Here is a 19,501-nt window from a genome sequence, read left to right on the forward strand (position 1 = left end):
AAATGAAATACTTTGGAAAGATTGGGCGGGCCGTATTCAAACACTTGGCGGGCCGGATGTGGCCCCCGGGCCGTAGTTTGCCCACCCCTGTTTTAGACGTTTCATGTCAAGGAACGCCCAAGGTGAGAAATCTCAGAAAAGAACTGTTGCATTTGTATTTTTTGTTGAATTTCAGCCCAACGCCAGGGATGTTTTAGAGCACGGATCTCAAACACGCGGTATATGGTTTGCATGCACTCATCCCTCATTTATCACAGTTAATTGCTTCCAGACCCAATCGCGATAAGTGAATTTCCATGAAGTATGATCCAATATTAATAAAGGGAATATTTTCATAGTTACAGCAAAGAAAACCTGTCTATGGCTTACTAAATATAGCATTTTAAAAATTATTAGGGGCCCTATAGATCTCACACATTTACACTCTTATTATTATTTCTGATAGATATGAATGAATATGAGTAGAACATGAATGAATGAATGAAATGCATGGGAAGAAGGATAAAGTAAGATGTCAAATCTTACCACTTCCACACGTATTGGGAGGAGGACCTTTTTTCACTCCATGTCAATCATGCCACCGCTGACACGTGGCCACTAATTTGAGGCTCCCGCCTTGATATAAAAGTTTAATGTTAGTGCGGCCCGCGCAAGTTTGATATGGATGCTGTATGGTATCATGTAAGGTTAAATAACTGTTAATAGTTATCCTCCCTATCGGTGTGGAAGTGGTAAGTTTTTGGCTATTTAAGTTTAAAGGAAATAACTTGAAGGCTACCGTTTAGGTCGCTAGCTCTCTAGTTTTGCGAGTTAGCATGTGTCTCAAGACCCTGCAGTTGCGCAATAAGTTGTAAATAAAAAGAGTATAAATGTGACTATAGTCGTGTTTTGTCATGTCTACAGGGCTCTAATAATGCTTTGTTCATTTTAATCTATATGTGCCCTGTGATTGGCTGGCCACCAGTCCAGGGTGTACCATACCTCTCGCCAGACAGACAGCTGGGATAGGCTCCAGCATACCCGTGACTCTTGTGAGGATATAGAAAATGTATGGATGGATGTTTCAATTAATTGAGGAATTGGTTTAGTCCTAAATGGAAATAACTCACATTACTAAATATTTGGAATATTTGGCATACAGAGACGACCCAATGTCTCATTTTTATGGCACGGTGGTGAGTGTTTAGCATGTAGGCTACACAATCATAAGACCTGGGAAGACCAGAGTTCGATTCCTTGGGTTCGAGGCTTATTTGGTGACTCCAAATTGTCTGTAGGTAGAATGTGAGTGTGAAGAAGCGTGTCCAGGCAGGATGGAAACGGGTGGAGAAAAATGTCAGGCGTGATGATGTGTGATAGAAGAGTTTTGGGAGTGACCAGGATGGATAGGATCAGGAAGACAGCTGGGATGAATGGTATGAATGTGAGTGTGAATGGTTGTTTGTCTATATGTGCCCTGTGATTGGCTAGCCACCAGTCCAGGGTGTACTCTGTCTCTTGCTTGAAGACAGCTGGGATAGGCTCCAGCATACCCGTGACCCTCGTGAGAATAAGCGGTAGAAAATGACTGAATTAATTAATTAATATTTATAGAGCCCTCTCGACATGAAATAACACCCCTACAGTCATCTTTCCATTCATATTACCCATTATAGTTGACTCTGTTGCTGTTGCCGTTTTGCCAGGTTTTCACAGCTAGGAGACCAGGGTTCAATTCCCCGCTCGGGCATCTCTGTGTGGAGTTTGCATGATCGCCCCGTGCATGCGTGGGTTTTCTCCGGGTATGTCAGGCGTGATGATGTGTGATAGAAGAGTTTTGGGAGTGACCAGGATGGATAGGATCAGGAAGACAGCTGGGATGAATGGTATGAATGTGAGTGTGAATGGTTGTTTGTCTATATGTGCCCTGTGATTGACTGGCGACCAGTCCAGAGTGCGCTTGAAGACAGCTGGGATAGGCTCCAGCACCCTCTGCGACCCTCGTGAAGATAAGCGGTAGAAAATGAATGAATAAATGAAAAATAAACAAAGAACAGAACCCCATGCAAATACCGTAATGACAATTTAGCGTCCAAATTGGTCCAAAATGGACACTGCCGGAATTAAACAAAATTCACGCACACCGAATCAGCTCGTACCTCGTCATATTAAAGCTGAGATGAGGTCACACTCTGACCTGTCATCAGTCCGACTGGGGAGTGATATCTTTCCGTAAAATATGCATGACATCAAAAAGCCTTAAAGGTTATTACAAATTAATAATGAGTGGTGGGGATAAGAGCAGTAAAAAATAGCCTTCCCTGTGTGTCGTGTTTAAATGTTTAATTTAACATACTCCAGTATAAATATGGACTGCCTCCCAGCAATAGGCCGGGCCCCAAAGCATAACTATACTGTCAGCAGGCTGGAACATCCCAAATGCACACAACCGGTCTTGCATGTATTAAGATCGACGTTCCGATTCAGATTCATGCAGACATGAATGATCATCAGCTGGTATCTGACTTTGTGTTTCTAACCGCATACAGAATCATAAAAAAAAAAAAAAAAAAACATTAAAGGAAGCTGTTTTACTGGCATCAATCGCAAAATCTCTCCAGACTCCAAGACATCGAAAAGAGCGTTTCTGTAGCGCGACTTAAATCGTCGGCCTTGAACCCCGCGTCTCGCGCTAATGTCTGAGGACACTGTACAAAATTGCCTTATTTATGCTAGTAATGTAAGCTGTCTGTTCCTGTGTTGCTCATTCTCCGTGGAGCCCCGTCGACGGTGTGGCAGCTGAGTCTGGAGTGAATTTGCCGGGGCGACTACCTGGGAAACATCAACAGTCATTAATTATGTAAAACTGTCCTCACAGTGGGAGCAGGCAGAGGCGCGCACCACTGTGGCGACTGCTCTTATTAGACTCAATGTACTCTACAACGAGGCCCCCACTGCCCGGAGGCGTGGAGGGATTATCAGCCTACCGCCTTCAACTACCGACCCCCCCCCCCCCCCCCCCCCCCCACACACACACACAAATACACTCACACACATACACACGCATCACTAATGCTGTTTTCCGTCCTCCAGTAATGCATGCATGTGTTTAAACGACAATGAGAATATCTGCTGTCTTTCCTCTCTGGTTCGCCGATTATTCACTCGCCTCCTTTGCAGATCGTTTTTTTTTTTTTTTTTTTCAATTGTTTCCCTCTCTCCTGCTACAATGAATGAAAATCGGCAAATCTGACAGGACAAATGATTTCCCGTGTTTGCCAGAGATGCCGGGTTAGAAGAAGACTTTGTTATTGTTGATGATGCTGCCACCAAAGACGTACACTGCACTGTTTCACACCAAACAAGGCATCCCATAGAGCAGAGGTTCAAACTACCGGGTACGTGGGGCGGGCGGAATGGGGCTGCAAAAAACAATGACATGCATTAGCATATGGAAAGACATGACTGTTCCCAAAGACGCTACACACCACCGTCATGTTTTGTTGAATTTGTTGTTTTGGTGTGGTTCATAGTGTATTGGGTACCGTGCTGTAACTAGTGAATGGTAATGGTAATGGTTTTATTTTATTTCAACACTTTTACAATCAGTAACTGTTACATTTGTTCACTTCCTGCTTTCCTAATATAGTTTAATTTTTTTTTTCAATTGAGTGCATGCCATAATCAGTTCACAGTTCCACATGTCCAAAAGGAGTAGGAAGAAGCAAAGCTTATTAAATCCTACCCCTCCATCTGGTACTTTTACAATCAGTAACTGTTACATTTGTTCACTTCCTGCTATCCTAATATAGTTTAAGGTTGTTTTTTTTTGTTGTATATTTTTGTCACGTACATGTCCAAAAGGAGTAGGAAGAAGCAAAGTTTATTAAATCCTACCCCTCCATCTGGTACTTTTACAATCAGTAACTGTTACATTTGTTCACTTCCTGCTTTCCTAATATAGTTTAAGGTTGTTTTTTTGTTTGTTTTTTTGTCACGTACATGTCCAAAAGGAGTAGGAAGAAGCAAAGCTTATTAAATCCTACCCCTCCATCTGGTACGTTTTACAATCAGTAACTGTTACATTTGTTCACTTCCTGCTATCCTAATATAGTTTAAGGTTGTTTTTTTTTGTTGTATATTTTTGTCACGTACATGTCCAAAAGGAGTAGGAAGAAGCAAAGTTTATTAAATCCTACCCCTCCATCTGGTACTTTTACAATCAGTAACTGTTGCATTTGTTCACTTCCTGCTTTCCTAATATAGTTTAAGGTTGCTGTTTTTTTTTTCTTTTGTCACGTACATGTCCAAAAGGAGTAGGAAGAAGCAAAGTTTATTAAATCCTACCCCTCCATCTGGTACTTTTTACAATCAGTAACTGTTACATTTGTTCACTTCCTGCTTTCCTAATATAGTTCAAGGTTTTTTTTTGTTTTTTTTCACGTACATGTCCAAAAGGAGTAGGAAGAAGCAAAGCTTATTAAATCCTACCCCTCCATCTGGTACTTTTACAATCAGTATCTGTTACATTTGTTCACTTCCTGCTTTCCTAATATAGTTTAAGGTTTTTTTTTTTTCACGTACATGTCCAAAAGGAGTAGGAAGAAGCAAAGCTTATTAAATCCTACCCCTCCATCTGGTACTTTTACAATCAGTATCTGTTACATTTGTTCACTTCCTGCTTTCCTAATATAGTTTAAGGTTGTTGTTTTTTTTCACGTACATGTCCAAAAGGAGTAGGAAGAAGCAAAGCTTATTAAATCCTACCCCTCCATCTGGTACTTTTACAATCAGTATCTGTTACATTTGTTCACTTCCTGCTTTCCTAATATAGTTTAAGGTTGTTTTTTTTCACGTACATGTCCAAAAGGAGTAGGAAGAAGCAAAGTTTATTAAATCCTACCCCTCCATCTGGTACGTTTTACAATCAGTAACTGTTACATTTGTTCACTTCCTGCTTTCCTAATATAGTTTAAGGTTGTTGTTGTTTTTTTTTTCACGTACATGTCCAAAAGGAGTAGGAAGAAGCAAAGCTTATTAAATCTTACCCCTCCATCTGGTACTTTTTGCAATCAGTAAACGTTACATTTGTTCACTTCCTGCTTTCCTAATATGGTTTAAGGTTTTTTTTTGTTTTTTTTATTTTTAAATTTTTTTTGTCACGTATCAAAGTACGAGGTGATGTGGTACCATAGTAAGTGTCAATATAGTGATATATATAGCACATCATGACTGGTTCAAGACTCTTCATCCTTGTATTTAGCAAACATCAACTGCTTGTATTGTTTCTTGAATTGGCTCATCACTGTGCATTGTTTGATTTCCTTACTCAATCCATTCCATAGTTTGATTCCACATACTGAAATGCTATGGCTAGCATAACGTAGTCCTCCGTGCATGCGGACCAAATTGAAATGAAATAAAGGGAGCACATACGTAACACGGAACATAGGGCCACCCGAACTGTGAAAGAACAGATTATATTCATCAAATTAAAACAAACGTAGTATTGTCAAGTCGACACCACGGTTATTCGGTTCTCGGCTGCTGTTGTTCTATTTGCGGTCATTAGCGGTGTTCTATTAGGCGAATGCATCTTTGGAATGGTGTTCCTCCATGCTGAAACAAAGGCAGCCTTGACACCTGTAATTAATTAGGCTATTATGCATTCCGCAATGATAATTGCCTCACTGGAAAGTCACCAGCCTTGGAAGAGCAAGAGCAAGGAGAGGAGGGTGGAGCGCGTTATCCATCATGGTTGGAGCTCGCTCTTTCGATTCACTCATGTCACGCGGTCTCACCTTGACTGGTTTAAGGCATCGTGAGAGGAGTACTGTCAACATGCGTCTGTGGGTGACAAAGGCATCTGTGCCGTCCCCCATTTTTGCCTGCTTAGGGTCTGACCATTCCGAAGGGGGCTTTGGCTCACACTGGCACAGTTACCCATGACACCCCATCTGTTATAGCTTTGTTCGCTTGGGTAGTACAGCGCTGAGGTAATGGGGGCACTTTATTTTTATAATTAGCCCTTACCTACACCTCTCCTCTCTAACCAAGACATTGAAATCTAGTGCATATATTCTCGTTGCTATACTTTTCATAGCGTCTCGCTCTTATTTCCCACCCTACTGTGAGAGATATTTTCATAAGTCACGTACTTTTCCTCACGGTATGGATTATTTACTTGAAAGCTTGAAGAAAATTGACGACTTTTGTTTTTTTTTTTTTTGAAGTACCGTACAAAGACATTAAGAAAAGATGTAGTGTACATCCTCCATTTGTCTCCCCGGTCTCTTGACTTTGCTGTGACTTTGGTACCTATTAGTTTTTTTATTGAGAAATGGTTTCTCAGCTGCCTCTTGATTGGCAAGGCGGATAAGAAAAAACCTCCGAGTTCTTTGACTGAGATGCTGTGGAAAAACATCCAAAATCCAGATCCAGTTTCATCATGCTGATCCACATTGATATATTTTCCATCATACGGAAATTTTAGGGTGAAAATGCCACCATCATAACTGTCAAAGTAACATGTAAATATATTGTTGACATGATAATGATGTAATTATGTGCAGTAGTTTCTTGATTGATGACCCCCAACTCAAGCTTGAGATTGATGTTCTCCTGATTTTGGATCGGAGTGTAAATGTCTATGAATGCGTCTTCAGAATGCCTTGTATTTGTATTTTTAAAAGAATCTAAATCTAAAATTTGCTAATGTATGCATATTTTCTGCCTTATAATAGTCTGTATTCTATACCTAACAGAATTATTTTTACTCGACAATCGAAATTGTCGAGTCCAAAGTCCATCGAAATTGTCGAGTCCAAAGTCCATCGAAACTGTCGAGTCCAAAGTCCATCGAAACTGTTGAGTCGAGTCCAAAGTCCATCGAAATTGTCGAGTCCAAAGTCCATCGAAACTGTCGAGTCCAGAGTCCATCGAAACTGTTGAGTCGAGTCCAGAGTCCATCGAAACTGTTGAGTCGAGTCCAGAGTCCATCGAAACTTTCGAGTCAAGTCCAGAGTCTATCAAAAATGTCAAAATTGTCGAGCCCAGAGTCCGTCAAAATTGTAGAGTCAAGTCCAGAGTCCATCAAAACTGTCGAGTCGAGTCCAGAGTCCATCGAAATTGTCGAGTCCAGAGTCCATCAAAATTGTTGAGTCCAAAATCCATCGAAATTGTCGGGTCGAGTCCATAGCCCATCGAAACTGTCGAGTCTGAAGTCCATCAAAATTGTCGAGTCCAGAGCCCATCGAAATTGTTGAGTCCAGAGCCCATCGAAATTGTCGAGTCCAGAGCCCATCGAAATTGTCGAGTCCAGAGCCCATCGAAACTGTCGAGTCCAGAGCCCATCGAAATTGTCGAGTCCAGAGTCCATCGAAATTGTCGAGTGCAGAGTCCATCGAAACTGTCGAGTCCAAAGTCCGTCGAAACTGTCGAGTCCAAAGTCCGTCGAAATTGTCGACTCCAAAGTCCGTCGAAACTGTCGAGTCCAAAGTCCGTCGAAACTGTCGAGTCCAAAGTCTGTCAAAACTGTCGAGTCCAAAGTCTGTCAAAACTGTCGAGTCCAAAGTCCGTCGAAATTGTCGACTCCGAAGTCCGTCGAAACTGTCGAGTCCAAAGTCCGTCGAAACTGTCGGGTCCAAAGTCCGTCGAAACTGTCGGGTCCAAAGTCCGTCAAAACTGTCGAGTCCAAAGTCCGTCGAAACTGTCGAGTCCAAAGTCCGTCGAAACTGTTGAGTCAAAAGTCCGTCGAAACTGTCGAGTCCGAAGTCCGTCGAAACTGTCGAGTCCAAAGTCCGTCTAAACTGTTGAGTCCAAAGTCCGTCGAAATTGTCGAGTCCAAAGTCCGTCGAAACTGTCGAGTCCAAAGTCTGTTGAAACTGTCGAGTCCAAAGTCAGCTGAAACTGTCGCGTCCAGAGTCCGTCGAAACTGTCGAGTCGCGTCCAGACTCCATCAAAACCGTTGAGTCCAAAGTGTATCGAAACTGTCGAGTCCAAAGTTGATCAAAATTGTCGAGTCGAGTCCAAAGTCTATCGAACTGTGACTCAACACTGACTTGAGTCCGTGTTGCATGACTCGAATCCATCCCTCTGCTAAGTACCTCAACTATCACGTTCTTTTATTGCATAGGTTCATTTTGTTATCCACATAGAAGACGTGAAGCCAGGCGAGATGTGCTGCATTAGCTCGATTCAAAACCTGAAGAGTGGCAGTGGCATCAGTCCATTTGCGAGAGCATTTTTTTTTTTTTGATTGACAGCCAGTGCTGATCTGAATTGACGTGGCGACGAGATGTGTGTCAGTGCGCCGACTGCTCATCTCACTTTGCACCCGGAGACAAGCCCAGCCACCGCCATGCTGCTGCGGCTTCTCCGAGATGCATGTCACTGTGATTAAATCTCCCTTCAAACACAGTCTGTGTTATTGTGTGGGTGTGGGTGTGGGTGTGGGTGTGGGTGCACACGCGATGGAACACATGGGTCTCTCCCATCCAGACTACTGTATGTCGCTGTAGTGTATATTGCCTACACCAGTGTTTTTCAACCCTTTTTGAGCCACGGCACGTTTTTTTTTTACATTGGAAAAATCTTGTGGCACACCACTAACCAAAAATGTTCCAAAATGTCACCACGACCTCACACGTGCATCAATAAGTCTATGGGAGGAACAAGGTAGGTGTTGCCACACGGACCAATATTACATTGCTATGCCAGTCTTTACACCACAGACACTCCACAGTAGCCATGTTTTTACATCACCACTTTTTCTCTTTCCGAATGACCTTTCGGGAAACAATGGTATCCATAGAAAGGAATATTCCAAATTTTTTTTGTCTACATGCGCCGTGAAAATCAACCAGAATAGTCAATAGGGCATGCCCAGTAAAACGTAAACATCAACATCAGGTGATACCGGCTTCCCCGAGTTTTTCTTTCACTTGTTGAAATAACTCCGTATTGCCAGTTTTTTGTCTGACCTTTTTATTACATATTTATGAATTATTACCAACTTTTGGAGAACAAAATGTATTTTCTGCATTAAAAAAAACGGCCTCATTTCTTTCAATTGTTAAGTTTGGTCCATTGAATGTGCTAAATATATCATTATTTATATATATATATATTTATATATATATATTATATATTTTAATTATATTATTAGTGTAAAAATGTAGAATAATGTACCTTTTTATTACATATTTATGAATTATTACCAACTTTTGGAGAACAAAATGTATTTTCTGCATTAAAAAAAACGGCCTCATTTCTTTCAATTGTTAAGTTTGGTCCATTGAATGTGCTAAATATATCATTATTTATATATATATATTATAATATTATTAGTGTGAAAATTTGGAATAATATATCTTTTTATTACATATTTATGAATTATTACCAACTTTTGAAGAACAAAATGTATTTTCTGCATTTAAAAAATGGCCTCATTTCTTTCAATTGTTAAATATATCATTATATATATATATATATATATATATTATTAGTGTAAAAATGTGGAATAATGTACCTTTTTATTACATATTTATGAATTATTACCAACTTTTGAAGAACAAAATGTATTTTCTGCATTTAAAAAAACGGCCTCATTTCTTTCAATTGTTAAGTTTGGTCCATTGAATGTGCTAAATATATCATTATTTTTATATACTGTATATATTATATATTATTATATTATTAGTGTAAAAATGTGGAATAATGTACCTTTTTATTACATATTTATGAATTATTACCAACTTTTGGAGAACAAAATGTATTTTCTGCATTAAAAAACGGCCTCATTTCTTTCAATTGTTAAGTTTGGTCCATTGAATGTGCTAAATATATCATTATTTTTATATATATATTATATATTATAATATTATTAGTGTAAAAACTTGGAATAATGTACCTTTTTATTACATATTTATGAATTATTACCAACTTTTGGAGAACAAAATGTTTTTTCTGCATTAAAAAAATTCCTAATTTCTTTAAAAAAAAGAACTGCAAATATTGCATTTACTTATGCATGAATGCTGAATTCGAAAAGGTCATGCATCCATTATATATTGTTATTTTTGTTATTATGTTTATTTTCAAACACACAAGTACAGAACAGAGTTGGGCTTGACACCCCGGTCCCAGTCACACAATCACCTGCACATCCCAACCCCCGCCTCATCCAAACAAATCACAGGGGGGTGGCAAACTGCTAAGGCAGAAGGGTATGATTTAACGCCATAATTGCGTAATAATCCGTTGTGATAATTGTAATTGATGGCTGCATAATTGCTAATTGCGTTTTTTTTTCTGGGATCTGCTTTTTTTCCACTTGTTTTACTTGCAGCCGTTCGAGTTGTATTTTCTGCATTTAAAAAACGGCCTAATTTCTTTCAGTTGTTAAGTTTGGTCCATTGAATGTGCTAAATATATCATTATTTATATATATATATATTATATATTATAATATTATTAGTGTAAAGACTTTTTTTTTATTACATATTTATGAATTATTACCAACTTTTGGAGAACAAAATGTATTTTCTGCATTTAAAAAAACGGCCTCATTTCTTTCAATTGTTAAGTTTGGTCCATTGAATGTGCTAAATATATCATTATATATATATTATATATTATAATATTATTAGTGTAAAAATGTGGAATAATGTACCTTTTTATTACATATTTATGAATTATTACCAACTTTTGGAGAACAAAATGTATTTTCTGCATTAAAAAAACGGCCTCATTTCTTTCAATTGTTAAGTTTGGTCCATTGAATGTGCTAAATATATCATTATTTATATATATATATTATATATTATAATATTATTAGTGTAAAAATTTGGAATAATGTACCTTTTTATTACATATTTATGAATTATGTCCTTTGTTTCTCTCTTGCTGCTTTACTCCGGACTTCACTTAAAAATCAAGCCAATCCCATTCTCTTGGTGGCCGTATTCCTTGTCACAAAATCGGGAATTTTGCGATTGAACCCCCAACCCATGCCGGAGTTGTACCTTGCAGCCAAGGTGGTAGAAGATGTTTGCCAACATCAAGCTGTGCCTGTGCTTTAATCCGCCAGCGTGAGACTTCCGACTTTGGGAATCCCATGTGCTTGGCAGGAGCTGGATTATCATGGAGAGGAACGCTCTGATCAACACTTATTATGCACGACCACTTGGTGGGCTTTGATAATGACCTGGTATCTACGAGTCCACACATAGCAGGTGCTGATGTTTAGGTGTGAGACGTCTCTCGGTGTGATTGTTGATGTTCTCCTGTTGTGGTTTGCCCTTTCCATTTCTGTATCATCAATATTACCATAAAAACATGCACATTTTCTGTGTGATGTCAAAAAATTTACGGAAAAAATTGTACTTGTGATAAAACAAACTTCCCTTGTTAGAAACTTGCAAATATAAAAACAGGAACCAGGAACAGGAACTGACAAACATCAGAAGCGAGTGATGCAGGGAACACTGAGATAAGGTGCATTGCAAGGTGTATTGTTAGTTATTGTAAGTATGCGTTAATGTTTGGTTCCGGTCCTGCCTTGCGTACTGCATCTTCCATTTTATATTATTTTGAGTTCATAAACTTAAACATGGCAGCACGGCGGTCGAGTGGTTAGCGCGCGGAACTCACAGCTGGGAGACCAGGGTTCAATTCCACCCTCGGAGTTTGCATGTTCTCCCCGTGCATGCGTGGGTTTTCTCCAGGTACTCCGGTTTCCTCCCACATTCCGAAAACATGCTAGGTTAATTAGCGACTCCAAATTGTCCATAGGTATGAATGTGAGTGTGAATGGTTGTTTGTCTATATGTGCCCTGTGATTGGCTGGCGACCAGTCTAGGGTGTACCCCGCCATACGCCCGAAGACAGCTGGGATAGGCTCCAGCACCCGCAGAACTCACAGCTGGGAGACCAGGGTTCAATTCCACCCTCGCATGTTCTCGCCGTGCATGCGTGGGTTTTCTCCAGGTACTCTGGTTTCCTCCCACATTCCAAAAACATGCTAGGTTAATTAGCGACTCCAAATTGTCCATAGGTATGAATGTGAGTGTGAATGGTTGTTTGTCTATATGTGCCCTGTGATTGGCTGGCCACCAGTCCAGGGTGTACCCCGCCTCTTGCACAAAGACAGCTGGGATAGGCTCCAGCACCCAAAATGAATGAATGAATGAATAAACCTTTCCATCTCATAGCAACTATGGCGTGTTTGGTGTGTTCAATTATTCCCAAACAAGGTGGGGAATCACAACACTCGATGAAAAAATAATTGAAGGAAGAAAGATGTAAATATTGCGGGCTTTTTCTTGACATTTCACCTGTATTATAATATATTCATAAATTATTATTATTACTTATGGTCAATTATGTGTATTATGCAGAAAATAAGGTTTATGTTTTTTTTAAGTGTGCAGATGATGGGGTACATGGTACAAGGTCAAATATCTGAAGGGGTACATGACTGTAATAAGTTTGGGAAGCACTGCTGTATGTCGCTCGAGATGGGACCACCCAAACCGCCCCAACAACATCTTGTTCTGAGAGGAACCAGTAGGTTGATGTAAAACAGAAAGTGGAACAACACAATGAAGCAGGGAGTTAGCTGAGAGCTCCAGACTATTGCATCTGTATTGATTGGGCGCCAGCCTTTTTCCGTGTTCCATGAACTCCTCTGAGCTCCTGGTGGCAGTGATGGGGGGGGGTTTGGTCTTTGTTTGCTCTACACGATATTTCTTTAAACACGATGCTGTCGTTATGCCTCCCCATGGAAGACAGTAGACATTTCTAGTAAAGTCCTATCCACCTTATTTATGGCCCCGCTATAAACCTTGTCATCACCAACGCTGCAAGTGTCATCAGCCATTGTGAAATGATTATGTTTCAAGTGTAGCCCCATCCATCCATCCATCCACCCATCCACTCAGGCCCATCCACCCATCATTCCACCCACCCATCCACTCAGCTCCATCCATCCATCCACCCACCTATCCACCCATCCGTCCATCCCGCTATCCACTCAGCTCCATCTACCCACCCACCCATCTGCCCATCCATCCATCCATCTATCCATCCATTCATCCATCCCACACAATCATCCATCCACTCAGCCCCATCCATCCATCTATCCACCCATCCGTCCATCCAGCTATCCACCCATCTAGCTATCTATCTATCTATCCATCCACTCAGCCCCATCCATCCATCCATCCATCCACCCATCCACTCAGCCCCATCCATCCACCCATCCACTCAGCCCCATCCATCCATCCACCCATCCAGCTATCCACCCACCCACCCATCCACCCATCCATCTATCTATCTATCCATCCATCCACTCAGCCCCATCCATCCATCCACTCAGCCCCATCCATCCATCAATCCATCCATCCATCCACCCACCCATCCACTCAGCCCCATCCACCCATCCATCCATCCATCCACCTATCCACCCATCCGTCCATCCATCTATCATCCATTCATCCATCCCACACAATCATCCATCCACTCAGCCCCATCCACCCATCCATCCACCCACCCATCCACTCAGCTCCATCCATCCATCCACCCACCTATCCACCCATCCGTCCATCCATCTATCCATCCATTCATCCATCCCACACAATCATCCATCCACTCAGCCCCATCTATCCACCCATCCGTCCATCCAGCTATCCACTCAGCTCCATCCATCCATCCATCCATCCATCCATCCATCCATCCATCCATCCACTACAATCATTGTGAAAATACTTTCATTGTGTGTATGATTCCATATCATATATGTTAATATACACATATGCCCTCGTTATAAGCTGCTCATATACACACCTTGATGCTTTTTTTTTTTTTGTCCCTGCAGGTGGTCGCTCTGAACAAACGAAGTAAGGAGGCTGAGTCTGCATTCCTAGGTATCTACAAACAGCTTATTGAAGCCCCAGGTGAGTCTTCCGATATGAATAATACCAACGCAAACACTCCAACCTTCCAGAAAGGCAATTTCCCCCGTAAAGATCAAATCCTCATTTGATTGTTTGTCGCATCATATAATGTATATAAAGCAATACACAAATAATATATATATAAATATATATGGATGGAGAGATGTGGTGAAATCGCATATTAATATGAGATGCTGTGGCTCTTATCTATTTTTTAAAGTCAGTCGTCTGAGTGCTTTCCAAAACTCTGCGTGAGGCCACTTGGAAATGCAAGTCTTGGTCCTTGAGTGGAACATGACTGGGGAGAGAACACATCCTTAAGGAGCATGGCGGCTTGATTGTGGAGGGCCAATTAAAATCCCAACTGAAGCTTGGCTTCATGTGGAACACGGGCCTGATGAGGCCAACTGGGGGAAAGCAAGAAGACAGAGGGGAAAGACTTTTTTTTTTTTTTTTGGGGGTTGTTCTTATTTCATGCATCCATATGTCCGCCATCGCCATGATGTGTTGCAATCTCATTCCAGATCACAGTCACACTTGTGGCAGTAGTCGGGATTCTGTTTACAGATTCGATGAATACGAGATGAAAGTATACCACAGCGAAAATAACCACGGCGGCATCTGACTTTTAAAGGTCTCCTTTTTGCCTTGAAGTCCCTGACTCGATGCAAACGCACACACGACCTGATATCGTCATTTCCTCAAAAACGGGGGTCTCAAACATGCGGCCCGCGGGCCAAATGTGGCCCGCAGGACACTAGTTTGAGGCCCCCACCTTGATATGAAAGTTTAATGTTAGTGCGGCCCGCGCAAAGTTTGATATGGATGCTGTATGGTATCATGTACCCAGAAAAAAGTATTACGTTTGATTAATGTTCATGTTAAAGGTTAAATAACTGTTAATAGTTATCCTCCCTATCCGTGTGGAAGTGGTAAGTTTTTGGCTTTTTAAGTTTAAAGGAAATAACTCGTAGGCTACCGTTTAGGTCGCTAGCACTCTAGTTTGTGAGTTAGCATGTGTCTCAGAGACCCTGTAGTTGCGCAATAATAATGCTTTGTTAATTTTAATCTTTAATTTGTTTATTTATTTTTCATCTTATTTTGTGTAACTTCTTCCTACTCCTTTTGGACACGTGGAACTGGGAACTGATTATGGGATGCACTCAATTGAAAAAAAAAATTAAACTATATTAGGAAAGCAGGAAGTGAACAAATGTAACAGTTACTGATTGTAAAAGTACCAGATGGAGGGGTAGGATTTAATAAGCTTTGCTTCTTCCTACTCCTTTTGGACATGTGGAACTGGGAACTGATTATGGGATGCACTCAATTGAAAAAAAAATTTAACTATATTAGGAAAGCAGGAAGTGAACAAATGTAACAGTTACTGATTGTAAAAGTACCAAATGGAGGGGTAGGATTTAATAAGCTTTGCTTCTTCCTACTCCTTTTGGACACGTGGAACAGGGAACTGATTATGGGATGCACTCAATGTAAAAAACAAACTATATTAGGAAAGCAGGAAGTGAACAAATGTAGCAGTTACTGATTGTAAAAGTACCAGATGGAGGGGTAGGATTTAATAAGCTTTGCTTCTTCCTACTCCTTTTGGACATGTGGAACTGGGAACTGATTATGGGATGCACTCAATTGAATTTTTTTTTTTTAACTATATTAGGAAAGCAGGAAGTGAACAAATGTAACAGTTACTGATTGTAAAAGTACCAGATGGAGGGGTAGGATTTAATAAGCTTTGCTTCTTCCTGCTCCTTTTGGACATGTACGTGACAAAAAACAAAACAAAACAAAAAAACCTTAAACTATATTAGGAAAGCAGGAAGTGAACAAATGTAACAGGTACTAATTGTAAAAGTACCAGATGGAGGGGTAGGATTTAATAAGCTTTGCTTCTTCCTACTCCTTTTGGGCATGTGGAACTGGGAACTGATTATGGGATGCACTCAATTGAAAAAAAAAATTAAACTATATTAGGAAAGCAGGAAGTGAACAAATGTAACAGTTACTGATTGTAAAAGTACCAGATGGAGGGGTAGGATTTAATAAGCTTTGCTTCTTCCTTCTTCCTTCCTAGCTGTCTTAGGCTATGCCTGTTTTTTAACCTATTAAAAAATTGGTACTCAGGAACCAATCAGAAGCCGGACTAGCATATTTTTGCAGAGGACACTTCCTGTTTTTGCAGAGCGTAATATTGCCTGCGTGAGTCGCTATACATCTCCCTGTTGGTGTCCAAGGTCGCAAGAATGGATGACTCCGGGTTTACTGGAGGACAATGGTGTGGCTGTGGCCCCACTTTACCCCCCCCCCCCTCATTTGTGTGCTGTCGGTCCAATCAGAGGAAGCCGCAGTTAATAGAACCCCCCCCCCCCCCCACCTTGCTTCCTTAGCATTAAACCCATTTACTGCGACACACACGAGTGTGAGTCTTATTTATGTGATAATGGCTTATTTTGTCCACGATATTGGGGAATAGGGAATGACTATAGGGGTGTTATGTCATGTCTAGAGGGCTCTAATGAGGTTAAAAACATAGAAGATTGTGAACAGATTTTCTATCAGTCATTCATTTTCTACCGCTTTTCCTCACAAGGGTCACAGGGGTGCTGGAGCCTATCCCAGCTGTCTTCGACCGAGAGGCGGGGTACACCTTTGACTGGTGTCCAGCCAATCACAGGGCACATATAGACAAACAACCATTCACACTCACATTCATACCTATGGACAATTTGGAGTTGCTAATTAACCTAGCATGTTTTTGGAATGTGGGAGGTAACCGGAGTACCCGGAGAAAACATGCAAACTTCACACAGAGATGGCCAAGAGTGGAATTGAACCCCGGTCTCCTAGCTGTGAGGTCTGCACGCTAACCACTCGACCGCCGTGCAGCCCAGTTTTCTATTATCTTCTATGGAAATATTATGAGTAAGGAATCCTACTTTGGGTGGCACGGCGGACCTCACAGCTAGGAGACCAGGGTTCAATTCCACCCTCGGCCATCTCTGTGTGGAGTTTGCATGTTCTCCCCCGTGCATGCGTGGGTTTTCTCCGGGTACTCCGGTTTCCTCCCACATTCCAAAAACATGCTAGGTTAATTAGCGACTCCAAATTGTCCATAGGTATGAATGTGAGTGTGAATGGTTGTTTGTCTATATGTGCCCTGTGATTGGCTGGCAACCAGTCTAGGGTGTACCCCGCCTCCCGCCCAAAGACAGCTGGGATAGGCTCCAGCGACCTTCATGAGGAAAAGCGGTAGAAAATGAATGAATGAATGAATGAATCCTACTTTGCAGAAATTCCCTTATCATGGTCGGGACTAGAACCAATAAACCGTGATAAGCAAGGGTTGACTATATGAGGCCCTCTAGGCTGAGATGTCAATCCACTGGAGCGTTTCATTAGTGTACCATATTTTCATGTGCCTGCGACATCTTCTTCCCCTGCTGTGCACACTAACTCGGTGCGTTCACAGTTTTCAGTTTTTCGCAAACAATGTTTAAATCACCTCCGCCCTGCTTTTGATCAACACGTTCTTATCAATGCTGAAAGAGCTGTGGCAGCTTCTACCGGAGTTTTTATCACGTTTTTCTCAGAGACACACCTAACTTTCCCAACATCTCGTCTTGCTGTCTCATTCCGCTCTTCTCTTCTGGAATGTGTGTGTGTGTGTGTGTGTGTGTTGTTTGAACGTCAGCGTTTGTTGCTGCGTCTGTCGCCAGGGGCGTAGCCCAGAGACCGAGGCTCCAGGTGTTTGCTCTTTCTCGCCTCCACACACATGCACAATCACGCGCACGCTCACCCACAATAAGCCCTCCCTCCAGATCCAGCCCACTCCTTTTCGTTTAGAACACAGTTCCTTTCATCAGACTTTGTGAGGATTCAATATTATATATATATATATATATATATATATATATATATGCAATATTTCTTGTTTTATTTTTAGAATTTTCATTATTCTTATTTTTACTTTCTACAAAATGCACCGTGGAGTTGCACTCAAATTTCATTGTATGCAATAAAATATTATATATATATATGCAATATTTCTTGTTTTATTTTTATAATTTTTTAAATAATTTTTAGAATTTTCATTATTCTTATTTTTACTTTCTACAAAATGCACCGTGGAGTTGCACTCAAATTTTGTTGTATGCAATACAATATTACATATATATATATATATATATATATATATATATTTCTTGTTTCATTTTTATAATTTTCATTATTCTTATTTTTACTTTCTACAAAATGCACCGTGGAGTTGCACTCAAATTTCATTGTATGCAATAAAATATTATATATATATGCAATATTTCTTGTTTCATTTTTATAATTTTCATTATTCTTATTTTTACTTTCTACAAAATGCACCGTGGAGTTGCACTCAAATTTCATTGTATGCAATAAAATATTATATATATATATATATATATATGCAATATTTCTTGTTTCATTTTTATAATTTTCATTATTCTTATTTTTACTTTCTACAAAATGCACCGTGGAGTTGCACTCAAATTTCATTGTATGCAATAAAATATTATATATATATATATATATATATATATATATATATATATATATATATATATATATATGCAATATTTCTTGTTTTATTTTTATAATTTTTTAAATAATTTTTATAATTTTCATTTTTCTTATTTTTACTTTCTACAAAATGCACCGTAGAGTTGCACTCAAATTTCGTTGTATGCAATACAATATTATATATATCTATATCTATATATATATTTTTTATATACATATGCAATATTTCTTGTTTTATTTTTATAATTTTCATTATTCTTATTTTTACTTTCTGCAAAATGCACTGCGGAGTTGCACTCAAATTTTGTTGTATGCAATACAATATTATATATATATATATATATATGTATATGCAATATTTCTTGTTTTATTTTTATAATTTTCATTATTCTTATTTTTACTTTCTACAAAATGCACCGTGGAGTTGCACTCAAATTTCATTGTATGCAATAAAATATTATATATATGCAATATTTTTTGTTTTATTTTTATAATTTTTTTATAATTTTTATAATTTTCATTATTCTTATTTTTACTTTCTACAAAATGCACCGTGGAGTTGCACTCAAATTTCATTGTTTGCAATAAAATATTATATATATATATATGCAATATTTCTTGTTTTATTTTTATAATTTTTTTTATAATTTTTATAATTTTCATTATTCTTATTTTTACTTTCTACAAAATGCACCGTGGAGTTGCACTCAAATGTCATTGTATGCAATACAATGACAATAAAAGCCATTCTGATTCTGATTCTGATGGTCACATGGTAACACAAGCACCCACATAGCTGTCCTAGGCTATGCCTGTTTTTAACCTACATTTTTCATCGCTATCTGAGAGATGGCCAAGGTACTACGGTATAAATGACAAAAAACCTGCTCTGAATCCACCCCACAAAGCATGCGTAAATGTGTGTGGGGGGGGGGGGGACGCCACTCAAAATGTTATGGCAACAGCACATGCTAGTGGTGACCATTGGAACTGCGCAG

General features: G+C 39.7%; 1 protein-coding gene across 4 annotated transcripts in view; it reads left to right on the top strand.

Moving 5' to 3' along the window:
• The window catches only part of cux2b (cut-like homeobox 2b), a 157,345-nt gene that overhangs the window by 97,510 nt on the left and 40,334 nt on the right, over positions 1-19,501 (top strand). For all 4 annotated transcript variants that reach the window (XM_058071244.2, XM_058071248.2, XM_058071243.2 and 1 more), the window contains one exon: positions 13,856-13,934. In XM_058071244.2, coding sequence (XP_057927227.2) covers positions 13,856-13,934 — 79 coding nt within the window. The remainder of the gene's footprint in view (positions 1-13,855; positions 13,935-19,501) is intronic.

Source organism: Doryrhamphus excisus, linkage group LG3, assembly GCF_037039965.1.
Source record: "Doryrhamphus excisus strain RoL-2023G ecotype Guam linkage group LG3, RoL_Dexc_Guam_v1.1, whole genome shotgun sequence".
NCBI lineage: Eukaryota > Metazoa > Chordata > Actinopteri > Syngnathiformes > Syngnathidae > Doryrhamphus > Doryrhamphus excisus.